Source organism: Vicugna pacos, chromosome 15 (assembly GCF_048564905.1).
Source record: "Vicugna pacos chromosome 15, VicPac4, whole genome shotgun sequence".
In the NCBI taxonomy this organism is placed as follows: domain Eukaryota; kingdom Metazoa; phylum Chordata; class Mammalia; order Artiodactyla; family Camelidae; genus Vicugna; species Vicugna pacos.
Window position 1 is genome coordinate 13,720,180 of NC_133001.1, and position 12,743 is coordinate 13,732,922.

General features: G+C 36.3%; 1 protein-coding gene across 1 annotated transcript in view; it reads left to right on the forward strand.

Moving 5' to 3' along the window:
• RAB1A (RAB1A, member RAS oncogene family) overlaps positions 1-12,743 on the forward strand; it is a 27,380-nt gene continuing 14,637 nt past the window's right edge. The window contains exon 1 of the mRNA XM_006201513.3: positions 1-420. Within this exon, the coding sequence (XP_006201575.1) occupies positions 398-420 (23 nt within the window). The 5' untranslated portion in view covers positions 1-397. The remainder of the gene's footprint in view (positions 421-12,743) is intronic.

Here is a 12,743-nt window from a genome sequence, read left to right on the forward strand (position 1 = left end):
CCTCAAGTACGCATGGGCCAGAGGCGCGGTGTTTGGCGGGAAGCTGAGTCCTGGCCGCCGCGTTGCATCGTCTGTCTCCAGCGCCCGCAGCCGCTTTCGCAACTCTCTTTCCCAGCATGCCAAGCGGTGCGGCCGCCCTTTGGGCTGTGTAAAGGCCCCTCGATCTAAGGCTTTCCTATTTCCTGGTTCGCCGGCGGCCATTTTGGGTGGAAGCGAAAGCTGAGTGGCGGCGGCTGCTGATTGTGTTCTAAGGGGACGGAGTCGGGGAAGACGTTTGCTCTCCCGGAACAGCCTATCTCATTCCTCTCCTTCGACTATCCGTGGCGCGGAGAGTCAGGGCGGCGGCTGCAGCAGCAAGTGCGGCGGTGGCGGCGGCGGCGGCGGCAGCTGCAGTGACATGTCCAGCATGAATCCCGAATAGTGAGTGCAGGAGAGCACCGGTCGGCTGGGTCCGTGGGCCAGCTTGGGAAAGCTTGGAGGGGGCGAGGAAGGCTGGGGCGTGGGTGGGGGCCTCGGCCGGGGTGAGGTGAGGGTGATGGGGAGGGAGAGGTTGGCGGCCGGGTGTCGGGCCCCATTGTCTGACGGAGGAGGGGCGGTCGGGGGGAGGGGTTGGGCCAAGGGGTGAGCCTCCTGGGCCTGGACCCGGTCTGGTTGGAGGGCCTAAGTGCTGGACCGGTGCGGAGGAACAGTCCACTAAGGGGGTTGGGGCGTTTGGGAGTCGGTGGTGGGGCGGTGGGAAGGGGTAGCTTCTCTTGGAGGCTGCGACTTTTGAAGGAGGACTTGTTTTTAAGGGGAAGGGATGAGGTGGGAGAACTCTCCTAGAGGGCACTGTCAGACCCTGGGCCCGCACCCTGCGGAGCTGTCAGAACTGTCGGGGTGGAAACCAGCTTTAGTTGTAAATCTTGAGCTTGTTGGCTCTCTCTTCCACCCTCCCCGCCAGGTTGCAGGTAATATGGATGCTTTTCAGAACTGCGTGGGATTGAGGGGAGTGAGTAGATGGTGAGAAGCGATTTAAAATTTTTAGTTGTCTTTTTTAGTTATTTCCTGGAGTTGTTCACTCACTCCCCAGGCCCATTTCCTTCCTAAAAACCTGGGCATTTGTGAGAATTTTTTTTTTTTGGAGGACACTGAAGTCATTTTGTGTAGGTCAAGGGAAAAACAAAACATAACACCAGCATTAAAACCTGAGGATATCTTAAATTAATCACCAAATTGAAAGAAGACTTTGCTGTCAAGTTGAAGGAGAAAAGAATGGGCCCTATGGTGGATCTGTAGGTTTTGGATTACCTACTTTAATGCTTGCAGATAGGGAATGAGGTTCCATGACGTGTCATGAAAAGTTAATGCATTTCTTTTTCTTGCTCACTCAAGAAGTCACCACAGCAGATGTGACACACCTGGCACCTTTCCTGGGAACTGGTGTTCACTTTCCTTGGGAAGATTTTGTTGGGCTCTCCTTAGTGGCCCTTAAAAACATCCTTCCATGGTTTGCATATATAAATTAATGAATAATTGGAGGAGATTTAATTGGTATTCCTCTTTGGTGTCAGAAGGCTTTGGGGGAGGGGAAAAATTTTTTTAAAGCAGAAATCGGTATTTGTCCTAATTGTTGAGTTTATTTGCTGCTTTGGTCAGCTGCTGCTAAACATTTCCCTTAAAAGGTCCACCCATCAGTTTAGCTGATTGTCATGTGTGTGTCACATGGCTCTTGCAAAATGCATTCTGACTTCAAGTTTTGTAATACTTTGGTTTGTTGCTGAAATGCCCCTTTGTGTACTAAGCAGAAGCCATAGTATTTTATTAAAATTTTATATACCTTAAGAAGTTGAGGATAATGTTCTAATAGTGCTATATTTGCAATGTTGGCGGGTTTTTTTATCAAGGTCTCCAAGGACAAAGTTGGTTTTGCGTACTTGGGCAGAGTTGAACTTGAGGTCCCTAGTTTAGTAGTTTTCTTGGCAACAGTAAAGTACATGGATTTTCCATTATATGGAGGTTTGTCTTCTGTTCAGAGTGTTTCTTCTATTTGCTACATGTATTTAGTACTGTAAATAGATCTTGAAGATTAATTGAGCAGAACCATGACAAATGATTTAGACTGAATTTGTTTTTCCTTTTGTAAAATTGGACGATGGTATTTATTCCTATCAAGGTAGTTTCGAGGCTCAAGTATATGTAAAAGAATTTGGAAAACTGCAGACTACTCTGGGTGGTGTACATCATTATCATGTAAGACATTCTAGTATTGCTGGGATTTAGAAATTTAATCTTTACCCTCAAGGAGCTTATAATGGCATATAAAAAACAGATTGTATATATATTAAATACCAGTAGATATGGCATATTCCAGATATGTGGCGTGGATTGGAGCAGCAAGATTTTAAAGGAAGATGTAGGGTTGTGGTTGGCTAATAGGGTTCAGGAAGATCTTATAGAGAACAAACTAGTAAGGGAATTATTAGCAGTAGATTTGGAGAAGCAGAGGGAGTGAGGAGGATTTTTCAAGGGGGGAAAAGAAAGAAGAATAGTTAATAAATGGCAAGGATGGTAATTCTTAAGTAAATACAGTGCTAAACCACCCTTTCTTTTGAGGACTCTAGATTAAGGATCTCAACAGAATCAAATCCAGAAATCATTTTTATATTTTCATGGCATCGAGTATGCCAGTACCTGGACTACTGTGTTTATAGTCTAGACTGTGTCTAGTAAAATAATCTAGGAATTTGGGAAAATCTTTGGAAAAGCACTAGTAAAAATTACTTAAGTTGAGAGGAGGTGGTATTTTATTAGGGAATGTCACAAGGTCAACCAGCAAGCAGATTTTTAGCAGTCTGACTTCAGCAGTTTCTTTTTTTTTTTTTTGTCTTTAATAAAGTTTGTTACCATCCCAAAAGTAATCAGAGAAAAATTGGAAAGTAGAGAAAAGAAGGAAATTGTTAGAGTTTAATCACTCAAATACAAGTCCATTTGCTTTAAAACCTTGTTCTAAACTTGAAAATCCTGTTTTTTCTTAGTTAAAACTTTTAATAGATGAATACCTTTCATAATTCCACAATGTTGTCCTAAGAGCTAACATTTATGGCCACTTATATGCCAGGGGCAATATTATACCTTTTAATACATGTGTGTTATAAGCATACACTTTGTATGCTAATGTGAAAAAATAGTGTACTAGATAATGTTTACAGGTGCACCCCAAATGTTCCTTGTTTTGATGTATCATCTATTATTTATCTTACTCCTTTTAGAAACTTCTAAAATCTCCTTTATGTGTGCTGCTGAATTTGGTAATGAAAATGGGTTCTTGACAAAAGAAAAAGTTGGTTTTCAGAATGGATGAAATTTCAGATTTATATAGGTTGACATGCGATTACCTTTTGGTAGATTGACTACTGAATGCTTTTACTTTATGATCTTAAGTTGTAAACTTTTGGTTTAGGAGTGAGGAGAATAAGAAATACATCAATCCATGATTAAATTTTAAGCTGTCTTTTTGACTACTTTCCTTGTGATTTGGAGATTTGGAAGAAATGATGGCCCTAGGTTATCTTTATAGGGTACATGAGGGTAATGACCCACTCATTTGAATTTCAAGTACTACAGACAAAAACATAATGCAACTAAAAGTGGAATCTGAACAGTGGAAAAAGTAGATGGAAAGGATCAGAGCTTTCTTTTTTTTCTGGAGATTTCAAGAAAGATTTTGTTAGGTGGTGAAGCAGGCAGTGATTATTTCAGCACACTAGTTAGGAAATACTTAACATTATTCTCATACCACAAACATTTTTCCTAATCCATTAGCTTCTAGCAGATTTTTTTAGTGTCAAGAAAATCATTTTGGCTGCTTAATTTGTAAGGAATGTGTTGAGAATAAAGTATGTATACCTATCATGAATATACCAGTTAACTACAGAAGGAAGAACTATATGTAGTAGTCTACCTGGATTGACTAGTTTGTTGCAGGAAAATGTTGTAAAAAAAAGTTTATCTTGTTTTTAGCTTTTTAAAATTTCATTGACGACTTAAGATTTAATCAGTCTCTTAAACTTTTTTTTTGCCAGCACTGTGCTTTGAATAAATGTTTTTTTAACTTAAGAGATTGAAAGTAAAAACAAGTTAATCAGTTCTGTTATCTGACAGAATATAACTTATTATATCATTACTACCTTTTACATAATTTTTAGTTAGAATTTTTTTAATTAGGAAAGAAGCAGAAATCAACTAAAAATAGGTTTTCTTTCTTTTTCTTTTTTTTTTTTGGCAGTTCTAGAACTTTATTTATAGACAATCAGCAGTTCTCATCTGCATTAACTGTAGATTTATGAAAGTGGTGACAGGTACATAGGTGACCAATGTATAGAGCTTATTTTGTTGAATCTTCATCTTCATTACATTTTCTGGACAATCGCATATGATATGGTATGGGTTGTTCCTAATTCCTTTGGCTCAGACAGCTTTGTTGAGCCTGGTGTCAGTGTGCACATCTGGAGTTCCCATCTCCTTCATGGCATATTTCTGGATTTCTTTGAGTGCCTAAGGCCTGCACTTCTTGAAACCCACTCCATGGATGCACTTGTGAATGTTGATAGTGTATTCTCTGGTCACCACCTCGCTGATGGCAGATGGGCCCTTCTTCACACCACCCTTCTTTTGGGAGCCATCCTGCCTGGCTCGGGTTGTAAAAAGCTAAAAATAGGTTTTCTTTTTGTTGGTTGCCTTGATGACTTTTTGGTGATGTAGTGATTTGAAAGATTCAGAAGAGTTTAAAGAAGTATTCTCATTATCCAGAATATGATTTCTTAATGTCTGTACAGAATCAACATATGTAATTCTTTGGGTAATGTAAGTTACCAGCTATATGGACTTTCCACGAAATACATCTTAAGAGTTTTTTGTGTGAATGGATGATCTTGCAGGATCATTTAAAGAAACTGAAATTTTGCATTTATAATTTTTGTCTTTTTCATCATAATTAGGTTAAAGTATAGGATGTTGACAGTTTCTTACATATTCCAGTTTTTGTTTGTTTGTCTTAAAGATGAAAGAGCTTCAGAATCAAATGTTCTCTTGCCAACTCTTTATCTGACTTTTAAAGAGAATTTTGCTTTCTGAGTAATTCTTTGATATTTCAGTCTTTTTATTCTGAAAGTAGTCTTACTGATTTACCTGTGTGCTAGCATCTTGTTAGATTCGTATCATATTAACAGTTCTTTGGCTGTTGTATGTGTGTTTTCTGTCCTTGGCAGCTTTTGACTGCATATCTGATGGTTATACTATTTACAGTTGTAATAGTTGTCTTCATTTTTGATAGTTGTCTCTTTCCTAATATATAAAAATAGGGTTAAAGTGCTTTTAAGGTTTTGAGGCTCTTAAAGATGAAGAGAAACTGAAAAGGGTGAAGGATACCAGTGCATGAGACATTTTAGATGTGTAGCTTATCTGCTTTTACCACTCTTTGTCTGAACTATATTTTGGAGTTTTACTAAGAGATTTAGGCAAAATGCCTACTTTTTTTTTTTTTTTTTTTACAGAGAGAGGGAGCAGTCGGACTGTTCTACGGTTTTCTTGTAGAAGGTGGGGCTGAGATTGCTTCTTTTATGTCTAGAATAGAATTTAAGGAAGAAAACTTAGGTCTTGGCTTTTCTTTGGAACACCCTGTGAGTGTTTCAGATTATAAAGGGGTAATGCTGTAATGATGTTTGGGGGCAAGAAAACACTCCTGAGGCCCTAAGGATCCAGAAAACAAGTGTTTGTTGGTTTGTTGACTGACTTAAACAAGTGAAGAAGAGGAATACAAAGGACATGTAGGAAATGGAGTTTTCCTTGGTACTTTTGTGACTGGTTGGCTATTGGTCAGGACACTTTGCTTTATTAAATCCAAGGTTATGATAGGTTCCAGTTAAGTTTACTCTGTTCTATGTTTATAGATTACTAATTCTGACAGGTAGTGTTACCTTTGCTCACAAGGAGGACTGCTCTCTGGAAACATTTTTTAAAATCATAATAGCTTCTGTTTAACGAGTGCTTGATCCACTTGGCTGGGTCTTTACACAGGATATTTTATGCAGTCTGTGATTGCCTCAAATTGGTGAGCTTTACAAATGAAATTGACTAAATTATATAATTGAAGTTTTCCAAGAATAATGATGAATTTAAATTGTCTGTATGTATTTTCTTTGAGTAACAGTAGTACTTAAGTGAAATTATTATTTGTCCTTTCTACATTGCCTATAGATGAATTTTCCAGTAACTTGATTTAGGACAGTTATTCTTAACCCACTTGTGGTCATGTATGTACCCATAGGAGCATTTGGTGAACCCCGTGGATTGGCTCCCTATGTGTATACAAATTCATAACATTTTGCATGAAGTTGCAAGGTGTTCACATTCCCTGAGCCTTTTCATGAACCTCTGTTCATGAACCTCAAGTTAAGAATTCCTGATTTAGGAGATTGAAAACAGAAAAGAGAATCTTTACTACTATTCTTTCAAAATATGGAAACCCAAAAGTTGACAGTTTAATTGTAAATTTGGTGTCCTAAATTAATTAGTTTTGAAATGTGAGATTTGTTTGGGCATGGCTTTATTTTGATGACCTCGTCTGTGCTTTGCTTTTTTTCTCCCTTTTAAAAAATGCTTACCTTTTTGTTTCTCATTAAGTTACTAACATATGAAGTGTTTCTAAGATTCTTGAAACAAAGTTATATTAAGTTCACAGAACTTCAGTGTTCTCATTAAGAGCAATAAGTCATCTCTGTAGTATCTTTACTACCTTAAAATTCATATGTATGATTAGGATAAATACCTAGCTAACTGTAATACATAATATAGTCTTGAGTGAATTAGATTGGATTTATAAAAATAGTTGAATAGCTAGATTTAAAAAAGGACATTTGAAGCCATGTTGTCAAATATACACTGTGGATAATTATTTAGCGCTTTATGTGTAGACTGGGGGCTGGTGTCTGTCCTTGTGAAGAGTAGTTGGGTTCACCACTTCCTAAAGCTAATGAAGTCTAAACTCCGAAGTTTACCATGGTCTTTTGAGCTGAGCTAGCTTATTCTCTCCTAAGATGTTCTAAGTTAATTTAAGCAGTGAATCATACTTAAAAAATGTTGGTTCTGTGTTCAAGTTCATAGATGGTTTGATTCATTCTGATAGGTTTTATATGTAGGACTTACCATGTTTACTGACATTTTTGTCACCTGGGTGTATAAAATATATCTTTAAGGGAACATGGTGAAATACAAAAACAAAACAAAACAAAACAAAACATAACAGCATTTAGAGTTGTAAACTCTAGGCTTAAGTTCAGACTGCCACTTACTTCCTACAAGTCAATTATCCCTTTTAAGCCTGTTTCTTTATCTATAAAATGTGATTAGTACCACCCCAGTTCTGAATCTCTGGAGTAAACTGTACAGTTCTATGCAGGCGTTGTTTGACATGTGTGTTCTAGTAAGGGATGTTAGAACATATATAAATGGCAGGTGGTTTCAATTTTGAAGTTTTTCTCACATATTTAATGATCAAACATTGATCTCTGACCTTGTCTATTTAAAATTTTTTTTCAATACAGATTTCTTAAGTCTTCCAGTGAATGTATGTGTATACATCCATGGGCGCACATGTGCATACATATCTGACTTCCCTGGGAAAAAAGCTTACTAAAGAAAACAGCCAGCCCTTTCTTACTGTCATCAGTTAGACTGTGGTAGGAGTTGAGGGGTTTTTATTTTTTTGATTATAAAACATGGACTCTGCTCTCATGTGCTTACCAGTTTGTTAAGAAGATGACTCAAGCTCAAACAGGCATAATCAATTTAACAATATTAACACAGTTTAAATCTTGTGATACTTTTAAAGAATAGAATGGCATAATAGTGCAAAAGATTTGGAGAAGGGGCCTGTGATTTCAATTATTATTAAAAGAAAGCTTTAGTTTTGTTGGTTTAGCCGAAGAGGAACAGAGCACTGAGGAGGACTCTCTAGAACCCTTGATGCTAGTCTTGGGATAAGGTCAACAACTAACAATTTGAGTTCCCACCACTAGTCAGAAATTTTGTATATGTACGTTATTTCCCCTAATGTATGAAGAAATAGTGTCCTAATTTTACAGGAATCAGAGGCAGAGTAGAGTTAAATGGCTTGCCCAAGGGCATTTAGAGTAAGCAGTAGAATTGGATTTTTGACTCAAGGGCCTGTGATGTTAGAGTTCAAGCATGCTGTTTCCAGTTTACTATTTGTAGTTACCTTTTAGGAATTTAAAATTTAAGCCAGTTAATTAAGCAACTAACATTATTGTGGTCAATTGTGTTTAAAATTTGTGATTGGAGAGGTCTTTTTCAAAACGTTAAGGGTTTGTGAGGTGCATATTATGAATGGACCTTTGACTTTCTTCACATCTTGCGTTGGGTTGGTATTTGAAGCTTCTCTGGGCTTGAATCTAATTATTGTATCCATTCTCAGTGTTTCTACCCTCATGACTATTCTTGAACATTTATACTCGGGGCCTTAGAAGTCATGGATGTCTTTCTGTGAGTAAAGCAAGTAAAGCAGAGAATGCCTTCCTCTTGCTGGAGAGGCAGGCACACTTGCTGGAGACCATGTTACTGTTTTATGCATTGTCAGACTTTGGGAATTGTGATCATGGTATTAATAACTGCTACCTAGTAATTTTTAAATGTAGATTTAAAATTTTTTTACTTTAGATGGTACTGGTAAACTTCTATGATATTTTGTCACCCATCATCTCTACAGAAATTTTGGGTAAATGGCATCAAAGTTTTTGTCTGTAGCTCTTGAAATTTTTCATCAGGTTACCTCCTGGTTTGGAGGGAGGAAGGAAAAATAATAGTAATTGCCACTTTTTGTGCCCCTGTAATGTACTGGACACCGTGCTAAATGTTTTAGAGGCAATATTTATAATATTGACCAGAGTCTAATTGAGTAGTAGAGGGTGCTAATTGAGCCTTTTTACAGATGAGGAAATAGAGCCTCATGGTGATAGATGAGTACCATGCCTCAAGATCTTGTAGCTATTATGTGATGGAGCCTGAATTCAAATGTAGGTCTTTCCAGCTCTAAACCCCATGCAGGCTTTGAAAGATAAGCGGGTACATTGGTGCATTTTTCTGCAAATGTTTGCTGTAATATATGTTGTAAAAGCATTTACTCCTTTGCCTTCTTGTATGGCTTACCACTTCCTTCAGAACAACCAGTTTCCCTCATTTTCAGAATTCCAGCTTTGAGTTTTTGTAACACTGTTTTAAACAGCGCTAAGATGGAACTTGGAAAATTAATCTATTGTCTCTAAATTTTTTTTTTAAATGTAGTTTTAGGTCGATTATGGGGAGTTTTTTTTTTTTAATTGCTTGGCTATTTTCCTAAATACGGAAGGAACAAAGACTTGCCCTCTTAAATTCTTGGTAATTGACTCTCTGTTTTACTAAAAGGGTACTTTTGTCCATAGCTGAAGGTTTATTTAGTTTTTTGTTAATTTAATCACAAAGTAATATGTGCTCTATAAAATTCCAATAATATAGGAGCATATTAAGTAATTAAAAGTTCTTACCTCTTTTGTCTAGCTTGATGGTTAATTTTGAGTTGTGTTCTGTGGAGCACAATAAAAGTGAGTAAAGAAGAATAGTTGATGTCAGACAATTCTTGCAGCGCAGGTTATATTAATCATTCCATACCCAAGGCTTAATTAATAGACTAGTGTGTAGTTTTAATAGTATATTAAAGTTTATTTGGCCACTATATTGTAATATCATAATTATGACTTTGTTTTAAATTTGTTATGTGAGCTTACTTTTAGGGCTACTTTAGAGTATGACTTTTATAAAAAGGTAAAATTACATGATTTCTATCAGGCAGGTGAACTTGTTCTAGATGAAAGAGAACAAATTTGGGTTCTGTTGAACTTTTTAAAATAGCAGGCCTTTTCTAAGGTAAACTTACAGTAATAGCTGATATTATGAAATTTGTATTTTAGGGGTACTGTTTGGATAAAAACAACTATATAGTTCGCCACTGTTTTACTTTTGTCTTTTCTTTCTTGATATCTGTTTCCAAACAGTATGTTGAAAGTTGTGTTAATGTCAGTCAGCTTTCTCTTGTAGAATATTCATTGACAGGTGAACTATGTCTGATAATCCAAATTTTATTTCATAAAAGAAGAAAAAAAGTTTAATCCCAAAATTCTCATTTAATCCCAGAAGTTGGCTTCATATGCTTGTGACTGTATTGGGAACGTGCCGATGCTGTCTGCTTACAACCTTGACCTACTACTGTACCTACTTAGGAGTCATTTGTATTATGACAGATTTGCTGAAAGTACTTGCCAAGGGTATTCAGTCATTGAATAAACCCACTGATTAAAATTTTTTCCTCCCTTCAAATCACGTTTTTTTTCTGGTTATAAAAGTAATACAGGTTTACTGCAGACTGTTGTTTTAAAGTATAAAGAAAATATCAAATGTAATCCTACAGTTTAGAAGTGTCCATTTTTCCCCCAAATCTTCTGTGCTTACAAATTTTTTTTGACAAATTTTTTTGGGTTATACTAAACAAAATGTTCTGTAATCTTTTCACATAACAATGTATTTCACATAATAGTCACTTTTGAGATTTCAGAGTTCCTAGTAGTAGTTTAGATTTAGAAACAAGCAGATTCATCACCTACTTCATATTTTATATATTCAGTTTGGTAGCTTCATGAAAAGGAAAACATTTTACCTGAATAGAATTTTGAGCTGAAATGAGTTTTAGTTACTTTTAAAAAATACTGTTTCATGCTCTCACAATAGTGACTTTTTAAAAGGTATAGCAAATGTTAATGCTTGCATTAAAAATGGCATAGGTATCAAGATTATATTCAGATCATAAATAATGAAAGTAGAGAATTACAGTATTGCTGAAGTAGACCATGAATTGACCTGAGAAGAAACTGATAGCAAAAAAAATTTTCCACTTGCTATTATCTTTGACACCCCACTATCCACTTGTTAAAAGCCTGTTAATTTCTCGGAATCTCCCCCTTTCCATCTATCCTTAATCTATTTCAATCTTACATGAACTGTCTTAGCTTTTTCCCAGAATTGTCTCCTCTTTATTTTTCTCTGATGATAAAAATACTTGTGTCTTGAAAACAAAGCTTTTATTTCACGGATTCCAGCATGATTTATGATTGTTGATCTAACTTCAGAAAACACAAAATCTCTCTTTCGTGTTTAAAAAAATATCAGGGCCAGCTTTTCAAAGAGATTCTACCCAGTTCACTAACTTCTTCATAGTTGTGTTTTTCTAAAACCTTTTCATTTTGAAATAAATTTAGATTAACAGAAGAGTTGTAAAAGTAGTACAGAGAATTCTTGTGTACCCTTCACCCAGCCTCCCCTAATATTAACATCGTACATACCATGGTACCTTTATCAAAATTAGGAAATTAACATTGGTACACTATGAACTAAAGACTTTTATTCCAGTTTCTCCAGTTTTTCCCACTAATGTCCTTCTCTGTTCCAGAATTTAATCCAAGATACCATGTATTTAATTGTGTTGTATCATGACAGTTGTTATATCTCTTTCAGTCTGAGCTTCTCAGTCTTATTTTTCATAATCTTGACACTTTTGAAGAATACTTTTAGGTATTTTGTGGAATTTCTCTCAGTTTACATTTGTGTGATGTCTTCTCATGATTAGACTGGGGTTATGGATTTGGGGAGAGATACCATAGAGGTAAAGCACTCTACTCATATCAGAAGGTACAAGACAGCAGCGTGACTTATTGCTGGTTATGTTCACCATCGTCACTTAGTAAAATTGCTGCTTGTCAGGCTTCTCCATTGTAAAGTAACTGTTTTTCCCTTTCCATGCTCTGTTAGAAACCAGTCATTAAGAACCCATACTAAAGGGAAGGGAATTAAGCTCCATCTCCTGGAGAGAGGAGTATTCAGCAAATTTGTGGGCATATGTTAAAACCATTGCAGTAATAAATATTTGAGGGGGCATACTTTGAGGACATAACAAATATCTTAATTCTTCTTAACATTTCACCTACTAATTTTAGCATGCATTAATGGATCTTGCCTGTAGAGGTTAATCTACTGGTGATTTTTTTTAACTTCTCTCATTCCTTCTTCATGTATTACTAGGAATCCTCCTGTAAGAAAGATTTGTCTTTTCTTTCCCATTTATTTGTTTAATCATTTATACCTGTGGAATTACAGATGCTTATTTAATTCTTTGGGTTATAATTCAGTACATGGTTATTTACTTTGTGGTTCAAACTGTTGTCTTGACCATTGAGAGAACTTTCAAGTTAGTGTCTGTGTCCTTTTAACATGCCATGTCCCTGTAAATTTTTTTCTCTAGTATTTTGACCAAAATGTTAATCAAGGATGGCTATAGATACTTTTAGCTGTTTCTCTCAATGAAAGAGACCTGATTAAAAATGCAACATTAAAATGTTCTCTGATCTCTTAGCACAGTGCTTTCTAAAAGGCACAGTGCTTTCTAAAAGGCACAATGCTTTATTTTGGATGAATAAGTCAGTTTACCTTCACAGGGATAGACATGTTAAACATAAGAGTAGGAAAAAATAGACTCCAGATTACTTATGGGAAGAAAGTATGAAGTGTCATTGTCATAGTAAAGTAGACATGAAAAAGTTTAGAGGAAGAACCATAATATAACTTGTAATATAATTAGGAAGCATTCATGTTTTTTCCAGCCTTAT